The sequence below is a fragment of the Mixophyes fleayi genome, chromosome 5 (genome assembly GCF_038048845.1).
Source record: "Mixophyes fleayi isolate aMixFle1 chromosome 5, aMixFle1.hap1, whole genome shotgun sequence".
NCBI lineage: Eukaryota > Metazoa > Chordata > Amphibia > Anura > Limnodynastidae > Mixophyes > Mixophyes fleayi.
This window is the reverse complement of record NC_134406.1, coordinates 50,396,905-50,411,765: the sequence shown is the minus strand read 5'-3', so window position 1 is coordinate 50,411,765 and position 14,861 is coordinate 50,396,905. Positions and strand designations below refer to the sequence as shown.

Here is a 14,861-nt window from a genome sequence, read left to right as displayed (position 1 = left end):
AAAAGCAATTACATTCAAAAAATTTAATTGTAGAGTGAAAGATTTTAACCTCTATCAAACCATTTTTCGTATGATCCTACACAATAATTGCATGCTTTTTACATAGTCAACATAGCAACCAACATACAAGTGACCAGTGAGATATGCAAAGGCATAGAAGGCCTTATTTTAATTTATTATCTTGTAAGTTGTAAAAAAAATGTGCCATATTATGTAACACATTTAAATGTCACTGGCATTATAAACAGCATTTATACACAACTAGCAACTACATGTGGTGAAAAGTGGGAGTGGGTTTGCATAGAAAGAAAATAAATGCATTTACCAGACAGTTATGAGAAACGAAAACAGCAAGAATGCTACTAAAAATTTGATTTATTAACTACTATGTATTATATATATTATATATTTTGCTAACAAACACTATATTAAGAGGGGATATGATTACTATCTACAAGTACGTTAACGGTCAATACAGAGAACTTTCATGGGAGCTTTTTACCCTAAGGACTGTACATAGGACACGCGGTCACCCCCTAAGGTTAGAGGAGAGAGAGTTTCACAACTAGAAAAGGAAGGGGTTCTTTACAGTAAGGGCAGTCAAGATATGGAATTCACTGCCAGGGAAGGTTGTGATGGCAGATTTAGTTGATATGTTTAGGAAAGGGTTAGGCACATTTTTAGCGGAAAAGGGTATCCAGGGATAGGACTGTTAATTACAATGTAGGATAGTAGGGTCAGGAGGGATTTTACCCAGTTAAAACAGATTGGCGGTTGCTTCATGTGGATCAGTTTCAAATATAAGTGAGGGATCGCAGGAGCTCCAAAATAGGTTAAACTTGATGGACTGGTGTCTTTTTTCAATCTCATCAGCTTTGTTACTATGTTATATATTAAAAAAACAAGTTGTATTTTTCATTATGCACAAACACAATTTTTTATTGCAATTTTATTTATTTGCATATTAACTATGTCCATGTGAGCATTTTCTGTTATATCACTTACTTAGACTGTACATAACATTCATTGGGGGACATAGTCATGTTTTCCTTAATGGAGGTATAATAGAAAACTGGTATAGCTGCTCTTTCATGTTGCACCATGTAAAAAAAGGCCTTCTAAGTAGAAATTGTTGCATTGCATATGTGCACAACTTGCGTGTTTTCAATGGCATGTATCTGATACTTGTAAACCCTTAGGCTTGGAGGATTCAGTACAGTAAATGGGTGGAGACACAAGGCAGACATTTGATGCATCAAATTTTGATGTTATCTCTAAAATATGCCTTAGGACGTGTCTCTTTGCATGTCCCATAGGCCTGGTGCACATTTCCGAGCTGATGATGATAAATTACGGAAATGTGCGTTTTGGCTTAGAGAAGAATACATGTTTGTTGTAATATGGTGATAACAGAAGGAAATCATTGGAAAATGCTTTCTTTGAATAGGGCATTTTTTAAACTTTTTAAAACATATTTATTTTTTACACTTTTTTATCTATTGCTTTACAATCTATTTACTCATTTCAGTTGTTTATTTTTTTACACTTTTTTTATCTATTGCTTTACAATCTATTTACTCATTTCAGTTGTTTATTTTTTTACACTTTTTTATCTATTGTTTTACAATCTATTTACTCATTTCAGTTATTTATTTTTTACACTTTTTTATCTATTGTTTTACAATCTATTTACTCATTTCAGTTATTTATTTTTTACACTTTTTTTTATCTATTTTTTACAATCTATTTACTCATTTCAGTTCCACAGCACATGCACTCGCCAACTCAGAAATGTACATATCCCTTGATGATGGCCCAGCAGAGCTGTATTTTAACTCTTTCCAACACAGACCAGTATCATTGGGCATGCTACGTATCGCTCAGCTGCCCCAGTGATATTTTCTTGATAACTTTCAATGATAAGTGATTTATTTTTTAACATGTCAATAAAACATCATCCCTATCGCCTCTTTTTGATAAATAGGGACAAAAAGATAAGTGCAACATAAACCTGTTTCTATGCAACATTCTGCCCATTTGGTCTGACTAGTGAACAACCCGGTGCCGATTTGCAGCCTGCTAGTGCAATGAGAGGTGATAGAATGTATCATGAAGACGCTTGGAGTGGCTTGTTCAAAAAATAAGCATTTTCTATTCTGTTCAACACCCCTCCTGCTCATGGTTGATGATTTATATAAAAAATAGTCAGCAAATATAAATCTGTATGTGTGTGTATATATATATATATATATATATATATATATATATATATATATATATATATATAATATGTGTGTGTGTGTGTGTGTGTATGTATATATATATATATATATATATATATATATATATATATATATATATGAGTATATAAATAAATATATACATATATATGTGTGTGTGTGTATATGTATATATATATATATATATATATATATATATATATATATATATATATATGTATATATATATATATATATATATATATATATATATATATATATATATATAGATGAGTATATAAATAAATATATACATATATATGCGTGTGTGTATATATATATATATATATATATATATATATATATATATATATGTGTATATATATATATATATATATATATATATATATATAAATATAAAATGTACATATATATATATGTGTGCGTGTGTGTATATATATATGTATATATATGTATATATATATCTATATATATGTGTGTATATATAAATATGTGTGTGTGTATGTGTGTATATATATATGTGTGTATATATATATATATATATATATATATATATATTTATTGTAACCTTTCCACAAACCCCGTGCATGAGATCTCAAGTTGTTTTAAATTGTATTTTTTTTTGTGCTGGAAAAACGGTTACAATATAACTTTCCCACTCAACCTATGAGTGTCAAGCTGTAAAAAATGTAGCTCTGCTTACAGCTTGGTCAGAAGCCTCATGCTGCACCCTAGCAATTTATTGCACAATGCTGCAGATTAAGGCTTCATGGGCTACAGTGCTTTATGGATCAAAGAAACCAGCATGCAGCCTCCATTTTGAAACATTTCTCTTATTACGTTTTTTTTGCAATCTGAATACTCACTCCCACACACTCAGAGTGGTACCACGAAAATATGTTCTTACTCTTGTTACTTGTTTCCTCGCACAGAATACGAACATATGTGTCATTAAATAGATTTTTTCCCTCTCAGTTCTATTTCTGTCCGGATCTATTTTTGAAGGCTTTGTTCAGTTTGTTTTTCAATAGAAATCAGAGCACCTTACCTGTGACATGTCAAAGCTAGTGGCTAGGAAAAATGGTTCTGCTTTTTGGTATGAACATGGTACCGGAGTCACAAACGAGATTCTGTAACATAACTTAAAGGTTACTCTTGTTATCTGCAATTATCTCTAATGTTCTGCAGGTATTGTTACAAGGGTATTGTTCCAATTTGTGACAGCCAACTAGGCCCGGACTGCATTCTCTTGTTGAATATTGGAAATCATTCTTCTTCTGTATATTAATACATTATAATTTGTGTATATATATATATGTGTATATATATATATATATATATATATATATATATATATATATATATATATTACATACGTTTGATAAACATTTTTTATAGGTTCAATAAGGGTTAAATTATAGCCATATATTTATCTTTTAGAGATGGGGTGGGGTTTTAACTACAGGGGGAGGGGGGATAGGTCAGCACCGAAAGAGGCCTAGGGTGACTAAAGGTGTGGCCTGACTGTCCCACTGCACAGTATTAATAGTATCTATCAATGCAAGTGACTGAAAGAAAACTCACATAGAATACTGAGTAACTTGTGTTGGAATTTTGTGGAGAGGCTAATAAGTGTTCTTTTTACACAGTTTATTTAGAAATGTTAACAAATAACACATTTGTACATAAACATATATGTCATTCTGCAATTATTATTTATTTTATCCTCAATTGTTTTTATTGAAGTTTTATCGGGTATATGGGGTACATAAAGCAAAAGGGGGGTCAGGTGATAAGCAAAACACACCATTAACAGTTCACTTGTGGCATATGGACAGTAATGACAGTCTGCGTGGGAACTAGATAATCATAGGAAAAGGCCAGAGGGCTTCCCCTGGGTGAGTTGCAGGGTTTCAATAAGAGTCAGGACAGAGTGGTTAGCGGTAGGACTAGAACGGGCCTCTGGCATGCCCTCTCCCTCTGTAACATAGACATGCTAATCAAGCCATTTCATTAGTGGAGAACACTGTGCATTAAGGTAGTGCATGCCCAGGGTCTCCATCTCAAAGCTGAATTGGACCTTAAATATAACCTTCTGTAGGGAGGGTGGGATGACGGATTTCCAGGCCTGGGCTGTAGTGGCTCTAACAGCAATCAGAATGTGACCAAAGACGTATCTAGCATGGAGCGGAAAATGTGAAGGGCAGTGATGGAGGAGATCCACGTCAGGTGAGGGGGGGGAGAGATTACTTGGTAACATTATTAGCAAGGTCAAAGACCTGTGCCCAGAAAGGTTGGAGGACTGGGCAGCCCCAGAAAACATGGAGCATGTCCCCCATCAAAGTGCACTGGCGCTAGCAAAACTTCGAGTGAGAAGGCCACATTCTATGAGGCCTGGCGGGGGTTGTATAGAGTTGGTAATCCGTTTAAGTAACATGTCCAATCAATTAAGGCATTTGGACATGCGATGAGCGCTCAAAAAGTTGACTCTCCACTGTTCAACAGTAAGATCAAACTGGAGGTCAATTTCCCATTATAGTTGGCTGTTCACTTCGTGAGGGAATGTGATCCCATACCAAAAGGTGATACCTGCCTTATTATCACCCTTAGTCAATTTTGCATTTTATATGGCACGTCTCAAGTTTTGCTTCAGAAGCGAGGTAGGCAATAATTATTTAATGAAGACAACAGCGTGCATCATTGACATTTCATAAATACACAATAAATAGCAATAATATAATATAATGCCGCTCAAATTATAATTACAGTACTTGTAGATTGACTGACGACATACTAAGTTATACTTTTAATGGTGAAGTATGACATGGTAAAGCTTGAAGTTGGCAAATAAATGTAAAAATCCAAATCACTTGATGGGACTTTTTTTTAGGGAGCTGAGGGAATTAGTCATCACACTCATGTAGATCCTGGAACTTCTGTCCCCAAGATAGTGATAGATAAAGTGAGAGTATAGGTCAGTTCAAATATACTGTCTTAATATTTACCTGTTGTCTGCAGTCATTTTATATGCTGAATTTCTTGGATTTGGAATGAGGATTATCTGTTCATTAAAAACCAGTATGTTATGAATAATAGTAATTTAGTGTCTTTGTGATGTCAATGTTAAATTGACAGGATGTTTTCTCATACGCCAAGAAGGCAGTCGACAAAATGGCTGCCTTCATGGCAGGTAAGAGGCAGATGTTTTCTGCAATGCAACCTAGACAAATTTTATTAACCATGTCAGTAGTATTAGTGGTTAAGTGTCCTGACTACTATAATCTTAAATGGCAAAACACTTGGCTGAATGAACAGTAAAACTCCATAAGCTATAACAGCTATCATTAAGGAACGTAAATTCTGATAGTGCCGCATTTTGCATAAAATTGCTCTGCGCATGCTCAGAAATGGACTATTTGCCACCGATGACAAGTGCATCCAATTAATTTTCATGGTCGAGCGCATGCACATCTGTCCGATTGAAGCTCTGGCCGTATCTCAGGTGATTTTTAGCCGTATAACTTCCACCAGCTACAGGTCAGGTGTAAGTGCCAAGTGGTAGTGATGAAGATTGAGTATGCATGCTAGAATATGTGTTTGCAATCAAGAGCAACTGTAAAAATGTATTTTATATACAGTAGACATTAATAACATCATCCTGATAAATGTAATTCATGCTAAACAATTTTTAATATATTTTTTTTGTTTTTTTAAATGTTTTTTCATTAATGATTATATTATTAACAAGTGTTAATATATTTGATACTTTCGTTGTGTCTGTCTGTATATGGCACGTGCCTCATGCAAGTGCTCTTCTTGTTGAACACGGAGATATATTTTTGTAAAAATGTAATGAACTGGCCACACACACATTATGGTAAACTAATGTGCCTGCACCCGTTTTGTTTTGTGTCTATAACAAAGTGTAGCTTATGTGCACTTTGTTTCTCTACTACCTAGTTATGTGCCACCCTCAAATATTTGTATTTTTTGTTCTTTTCTTTATAGCCTAGACATAAAACCCATATAGCGCAGTGTAACGCTTCATTTGAGGCTGTATTATTTTCTTGCCCTTTTCACACTTTTTCAGTAGTAATAGCAATCAGGTATGCACGTCAATATGTTTTAGGAAGACCTCTTTTGGATTTAGACACAAATGTAATACAAATCCTCACACTCACTATCTTTTTGCTTCCTTTCCACTGTCAGATCAGTTTAACCTGACCGGTTGTAAACTTTCTCCAAAGTTCTCCCTCTTTTTCTTATAAATTTTATTTCCTTTCTTATTATTTATTTTGCTCCGGGCCATTATTGATTGTCTTGCTCGTTCATCTCCTCTGTGTTCAGCTCCTCTGACATTCCTCCACAGACTCTTTAGACTTGCCCGCTTGACATGCCTTTTGTTTACGTCACCGGCACAGCTTCCAATTGGAGTGCCAGAAGAGGTCATCAGAGTTACCGGCACACTACTGTAAACAAGTCCTCCATACTCTCAGTCCACTGTAGCCATTGCCACGTTAGGAGTATGGGGCTTCTCTAACACAGCAGGCCTCATGTAGAGTTGGACGCAATTCCCTTCTAAAAAGTAGACAGATATTGCATCCCAATAAAAAAGACACATCTTACATGGGTATGTTGAGCCAGACGCATCTATGCAGATGGTCATCAATATTGGTTTATAACTTACACCAGTGATCCTGGCTGGCACATGTGCGTCTGAGTCTCAGTTTACATAAATCACATTTTCTCCATCACGCCCCTTATAGTCCCCTCCCCCCTACAGTTCCGCCTCTTCATTGTTAGGGGCCGCAAGCTGCTGCCAGCGCAAGATTCGACTCTTATGGCCGCAAACGTATCCAGTGCTTTGTCGGCATGTGCACAAGTAAAAAAGCATATTATATGCTGAAAACACAGTTTACGTCCAACTCAACGTGAGCCCCTGGGAGAGAATGATAAAGCAGACTTGCTTTACAGCACTACATAGGGGCAGGACCAGTGATGTCACAGTTACACATATGACTGCGTTCTCAGCTTTTTGTCTGGTATTGGATCCGATTAGGATAAGCTGTAGGAAGAGTTTCAGCTATCTGTAGTGGAGGGGAATTAATACTGTACTCTGTTACCAGATATGCAGCGGAATGTCATGTTTACAATAAACAGTCCATTTTATCTTCATGGTTCTAGATCTAAAAGTTTAAATTTTGGGGTTTAAATAATTGTAGGTTTCTATATAATAAACTAGAAAATTAGGTCTAGTTCCAAAAAAGTGTGTATATTATTTTATGTGTCATGACTGAACCAGGGTAAATATACAGTATCCCACTCACTGACATGAATGAGCTCCGATGTAAGAAATAATGTGAAGCCTTTAGTAGTTAAAAACATTGTTCTTATTGATCACTATATTTCACTTGCCATAGACGTTGCATTATGATTTATTCTGTAATTTAAAGTGCTTCTGAGGATTAAACCTAATATAAAACACCCAAATTTTCTGTGTTGCTGCATATAAATATAAAAATGTATTATTATTATTAATAATAATGATTTAAGTAAAATAAAATACTTATACATATTGTATTTCACACATAGTTTTATAAGATATATTAAGTTAAGGTTATTCAGTGCTTAAATACATATTCAAAATAACGTTCAAATATGCTGTAGCTTATAGAAAACTGAGTGGAAATGTTTGATCAGAACCTATAAATAAGGCTATACTTATGTTTATTTACTAAAATATGAGTTAGGTGCAAAATTGCACTAATCAATACCAACCAATCAAATGCTCGTTTTCATTGTGTAATGTACACTGTACAGATGAAAATTAATTTGTTGATTAGTTGCTATGAAAACAATTAGAACTGCTTATATCTCCTCCAGATCTATTGTAATAAAGTATTTTTTTTTTGTGTATAACTCATACTTTAGTGAATATTGGCTTCAGGTATAAATATTTTCTTTTACTTCTGCCCCAAACTTTTACTAGGCACTTCAGGTAGGGATTGTAATAATTTTCAGCACTTCATGCTAATCTCTTTAATTTGTCTGAATATAAATATTTTTTCTGTTGTAAATTGATAAAATAAATGATGCCATGTAACGTGTCTTAGTTTGTAAAGTTAATGCTATAATCTAATAGCCTATTATATGTTGTACTTATTTCATTCACTTATTATATTTATCTCTAAACCTTTTACAGGTTCTGAACCTCTTCTTGGCTCTCCTGCTAAGCTCATTCAGTTCAGATAATTTGTCCGCCCCAGATGATGATGGAGAAATGAATAATCTTCAGATTGCTTTTGCCAGAATGCAAAAAGGTGTTTCCTATGCTAAACAAACCATCTTCGATTTTTTCTGTAACTTATTCACCAAGCCCAAAAAAACTGGAGACACTTTTATGACAAGTCTGTCTAGGAAGAACAGAAATATCAACAACATCAATCTGCACCATCACATCAACATGGCCGAAACTGGGAAAGACAAGGGTGATTTTAGGGATGGTAATAACACCAACGGGGGCATTGCGAAAAATGGTGACAAATATGTTGTCAGCGAAGGTGACGATTACATGACCAACCCTCGTCTCTCTGTCTGCGTTCCTATTGCTTTGGGTGAATCTGATGCCGAGTATCATGAAGAGGATGAGCAGAGTATTTTCACAGATGCTGAGAATAGTAAAGAGGTAAGTTCAAATTGCTGTCTTTGATTATTTAGATGAATTTTAATTACAAGGTACCAAATGTTTTTGGCAATTATCCATTGTCTATCAAATGGTTGTTTTAGAGCTATAATAATATTTCATTAGAATAAAAGCATTCTTGCCTACTATCCTGGAATTTCCGGGAGGCTCCTGAATTTTGGGGAGTCCTCCCGGACTCCCAGGAGAGCAGGCATTCTCACGGTAGTGATGGGGCGGGGCTTAATGTTGCAATTTTGCATCATCAAGCCCTGCCCCCTGCTTTGAAATGCTGTGAATTTTATGATTTCTTAGCAGGGGCGTGGCTACAGTGACGCAATAGAGTCACCACGCCCCCTCCTACGCCCTGTCACATGACCTCTGCTCCAGGATCTCCCGGAGCAGAGTTTTAAAAATTTGGCAAATATGACATACTTACCTACTTTCTTCAGCTCCCTTCCGGGAGCCAGCCAGTGGAGGGGGGCGTGAAGGGGCGGGGTGGCCGAAATCGCGTCATTTCGGCCCCGCCCCCTGTGACGTCATGACGCAAATTGCGTCATTTGACAGCGGGGGCGGGGCCAAACGCCGCGATTCACCGGGAATCGCGGCGTTTGGGATCTAATTCTGCCCACTTCACTAGGAAGTGGGGCACTTCCTAGTGAAGTGGGCAGAATTCGGGAGATTGCCACACTCGCCCGGGAGTCCGGGAGACTCTCACAAAATGCGGGAGTCTCCCGGACATTCCGGGAGAGTTGGCAAGTATGAAATATGATTAAAAATAGTAACGTTAGACACCACGTATAATATTTATATAACACAGGTTTATTCTAACATTTTCTCACTAGTATCTAAGTGTTGTCCTCTGATCAGACTCCACTGCTTCGTCTGCTGGAATAAGCCACGCATTAAATGTACTCTCCAAATTAGGAATTTTAGTATTGAAACATACCCTTAAGTGGGATGAAATGCTTTGATAACAAACAACATGCAATCATGTGAGGAGATTCTTCCGTGACCTTGACTATTGGACATTATGTTTCAGTATCTATCTCCTCATCATAGAACCAGAGGCGAGCTGACTATTTCCTGATTTGGCTGCTTGAGAGTCTCTTGTGTTTCTTATAGCAGGTGTGCTATTTCATCTAGGACACATCCTGTCAGCTGCTTCACTTTGTGTAGCTAAAACAAATCAGTAAACAGGCTTGATAGGAGTTTCAATAGCTGCTCATTAAAGACATGTAACTATATTTGTCTCTGGAATGCAAAACGCTGCATATACCAAGGCTCCAATATTGTATACTAATATTTACATACAGCAACACAATTACCACAGCCATAATCTCACTTTTTCTTTTCTTTTACGGTTCTCAAGTAGAGCATGTCTGATACTAAATGTTCTCCTGCAAAAGGATAAATCAGCTTTATGGGTGAATTAGGCCAATAGAGTGGAGCTCATTGTTTAATTTAAATTAATTTTTACAATTTAGAACTCCCATTTTGATAATAAAATGATTGGCATCTTATTTCTGCTGCCTTCTGGCCATATAAAGGCATATATTTAAGATGTCTGTAAACTATCTACTTGTGAGCACAAGATGTCAGTTGATGTGTATCAATTCAGTATAAGTAGATTGTAGTTTGAGATTGAACACCCTCTCTACTTCCTATTTACTAGAATTAAAGGCAGCCAGGACAAGTGCTAGCTTTTTTACTTTACTTTATTGCCGCCCTCTGGTGCTCATACACGGAGCGATCCTGCCACTTGACCGAGAGATTAGCAACAAGATCATTGCTCAGTTTGGCTGTGCATGCTGGTGTCTAAATTGGAAAAAATCCAGTTGTTCGGCTCTCAGGTCTCGGTTACTTCTGACTTGACTGCAGACTATTAGTGTGATCGGAAGATGACTGTACACACAGGTCAATAGTGGTTTTCTTCATACTTACACTTTATCCCCCATACCCTATAATAATCATTTCAGTAGGAGCAATATATAGCATCATGGTCATATTGGGCCAACACACAAATCATGATATCTTGCCATTTGCACCCCCCTTCCCATTGGAAGGCTCAGTTTAGCAGGCATACACACATGGGTCATCTTTGTACATCTGCCTTATTTTCTTACAGTATTTTCTCTGCACCAGTTGGGAACGTGCAAATACCTAGTAAACATTCTTTGCATAGCCAAGTTCTGTACACCTCCATAAATGCTACCACCTTCATATGCATTTATGTCAATATGCAAAAGCAGATGTAATAAATCAAAAATGGAAATATCTTTTTGTACTATATTCACAATGGCTATCTTGCAGACTGTACAATATAAATAAATGACAACCTATCAGATATTACCTTTCATTAGTTTAATTACACTCCTGAAGGATATTTGGTTGGTAATATAGGATAATGCACATGGTTGCAGTTTATGCTACACTATTAAATAAGCCAGGTTGAATATGTTCTTTTATTTTCCAAGCAAAATCACAGCACATACTATCTGCAGGTGCATCTAATGACTTTGCTTATAAACCAGCTTAATGCTAAATTCCAGTTATTCTTTCTCAGTCATGAGTGCCTGCATTTTTTTATATGTGTGATAAGCAACACAACAGGTGCATTAAGGGTAAACATCATAAAGTGTTGCGTCATCACAGAGTTGTCAGTCTACACCATGAAGCAGAGAATCCTACTATGAATCAAGATGTACTATACCATTTAATTATACTGATGTAGGATAACAGACCAGCAGCACGGTATCTGCCGTTCCTGACTTTATCATTACCACCTTCATTTTAGAAACAATATTGCTTTGAGTTACAATAGAAAATAGTGCTTGCCATATTGTTGCATAGATACACGCTTCCTGGTGCTGGGAGAGATTCCATACACGGTGTTCTGGTCTTTTCAACAGCTGTGACTCAGCCTGAGATAATGGTGTTTGCTGAATTGCAGACAGATGTTTAACAATACTGTTAATTTTCTAATCTTCCATACTTGTGTTTATTAATGGCTATTTCTCCAGCGTGTAAATAGTCTACCAGAAGCCTGTACATTTCGTTTATGTTTATCAAATTAGAGGTTTTTGTAAACATCTGATTATTTGACAGTAGTTGTTACTGTAATAGGATTTTCCATAAAATAAAAACAGTGAGAAAACTTCCTGACCATACTGTAGAGCAGTGATGGACTAGAGGCGGCCCTCTAAGCCGTCATCTGCGGCCCCCAGCTCCTATCTGTTTTATTTTCAAATTTGTTTGTTATTACTTGTAACATTTGTTTAACATGCTGATATGTTATTACAGATCGGTGCCTCTTTGATTAAATGTATTGTTTTATAATATTACTGAGATTAAGGGCAGGTGCTGCCCTTTTAAAGGTTAGAGGGCTGCACAATACAATCTCAAAAGTGTTTCAGGTTGTCTATCAATGCTCTAGTTGTCAGTTATTACTAATTTTAGGAACACTTTCAGCTTTTAAAAACATGAATGTCCCTAAATTTCAATATTTAGAGACAAAATATGCAAAATATAATTAATCTATTTCTGCATCTAAAATGATCAATTCCTGTTGTCTGTTTGTATAAGTTAATATTTATTACAGATTGTATTCCAGATACAAATACATTCTATTAGAGCACCAATGTCTACCTAGAGTGAAGTGCTTAGAATGGCAGCAAAGTGTCTGGAATTTATTTAAAAATGTTGACAACTATGCATACTCAGCTCTGTTTATATACTATAGAGAAGCTGAGACTATTGGGATCATTTCAAAGGAAGTGGCAAGCAGGAAATGTTTTGATCTTTTTTTCACAAATGCATTGGTAGCTATAACAAGCACAATAAGGATCAGTAATCACTATTTTCATAAGATCCATTTTAAATTATATTGTCAATATTACAGCATACTTGCCTACTTTTGAAAGCAGCTGTCCGGGTGGGTGTCCGTTGAGGGGATGTGGCCACACGTGGTGCACCGTTAGGCCCCACCCCCTGTCAATCTTGGACAATTTTGGGCAATCGCAGCAGGGGGCAGGGCCATGATGGTGCATTTAGCCCCCACCCACATCAACAATGGAGATGGCTGGATGTTTGCCTGCTTTCTTGGGAGTCTGGGAGAACTCCCAAAATGGGAGTTTCCCAGACATTCCGGGAGAGTAGGCAACTATGTATTACAAATTGCAAAATATCCACTGGTTACTAGTTCCCTGTGTCATTAACTGGCTGTGGTATCACACATATGGATCATCCGATATGTAAATATCCATTTCTGGATGAACAGATTGATCTCCACAAAATCACGAGTGGCCCCTTTTTAACAAAAACTGCAACAAAATTGTTCACTGGTCCGATTCCTTATCCAACAAAATAAAAAAAAGGCATTCACACCCACCACCACAATTATTTGGGTTTCTCATATTAAAAGCACTAATTTTGACATAAATCAACCAATTATTAATCCCAGACTGATTCATGACTAAAATGTTTAAACATAGCCAATCATTTTTTCCGAATAATTTTGGTGACCAGTCTTGATATGTCACTTACAAATGAAATGTTTTTTTTAGTTATTGCTTCAACCAAATAAATGAATGTAGCTTTTATCTCCTAATATAAGCTTTCTTATTCCTCCAAGCTGTTAAATCTACACTTGTCAACAAATTTCTGTATAAGGAATTATTTAATGTCCATTAATACATGCTGTTGCCTTAAAGAGGAATTAATCTTTGGAAGGGGGGGGGGGGGTTAGGAGTCATCTGTAATTATATTGTGCATTTGGCCCCTCTTTCCTTAATGCAATACACCAAGGGGTATATTTATCAAGTGGAGGTTATGAAAAAACGCTGTTTCTCAGCGGTTTTCTGTCATTTATTAAAACATCAGTTTTACTAAAGACTAAACCCAAGTTTTACGTAAACTGTCTCTTGATAAATATACCCCCAAATTTTCAGTAGAAGTACTGTAAAGGACTATCAGCACCTTCATAATGGTGTCTGTCCCCAATTTTCCTATGCAGAAACCTCCCTGTGGGTGGAAAATCTTTAAAATATTTTGCATTGCCTGGCTTGATGGCTTTTGATGCATTTTGAATGTCGCTGCCAACCAAAGATCGGCTTTCTACCTACTGGCAAAGCATGCTGGGGCTTGTAGTTTCACAACACCAGGAGAGCCACAGGATGGCCAGGCCTGCTGTAGAATGATAAGCAGCATGACCTTATAATGACTCTAACTAAAATAGAGTTTGCCAAGATGTGTAGTGAAATTTGTGGAAGTGGAGATTTGCCACTAGTGCTGAAGGAAATGCAGACCATAAACTAACTTCACTCGTCGTCACCTACATGATCTTTTTTTAGTAGATTACCTGTAATGTGCTGTAGAGTTCTTTCAACACACCTGCCTGGCAGCTTCCTCGCAGCAGCTCATATTACTCCATTCCAACACTTTGCTATCTGCTCCATTAGAGACATTACTCTGGGATGTGAGTGCGGTGCTGAAGTCTTTTGACAGTGCTGATAGGTCCCCTTCCATCACCTACTTATTTGTGCCACTCACTCTGCACATTTCATGATGACTTCATCTCACCGTGATACAATATTTGCTGTAGGAACTGAGTATGTAATTTTCTATTTTATTAGAACCATCTTCATGTGTTGTGTCTACCGTTGAATTAGAGCATCACTGTTTTAAAATATAATCACTTTTTTAAACTGTCATAAGAATCTACCGAGATTTTTAGTAGTTTAGTTTGAAAATTCTAAATCTTTTGCTAGATCTATGTATTATATGACACATCTTATAAACAGCAGACTGTCTGAAATTCAGATAACACCATTTAAATTCTTTTCAAACTGTCACAACCAATAAAAGTTGTATGTTGTTTCCCCATAAAAGGTATAGTCTGGTTGCAAAAAGACATATTCAACTCATCTTGTGGGATACTTTAA

General features: G+C 36.3%; 1 protein-coding gene across 2 annotated transcripts in view; it reads left to right on the top strand.

Moving 5' to 3' along the window:
* Positions 1-14,861, top strand: part of LOC142158305 (sodium channel protein type 5 subunit alpha-like) — a 289,400-nt gene that overhangs the window by 183,389 nt on the left and 91,150 nt on the right. For both annotated transcript variants that reach the window (XM_075212169.1, XM_075212168.1), the window contains one exon: positions 8,443-8,925. In XM_075212169.1, coding sequence (XP_075068270.1) covers positions 8,443-8,925 — 483 coding nt within the window. The remainder of the gene's footprint in view (positions 1-8,442; positions 8,926-14,861) is intronic.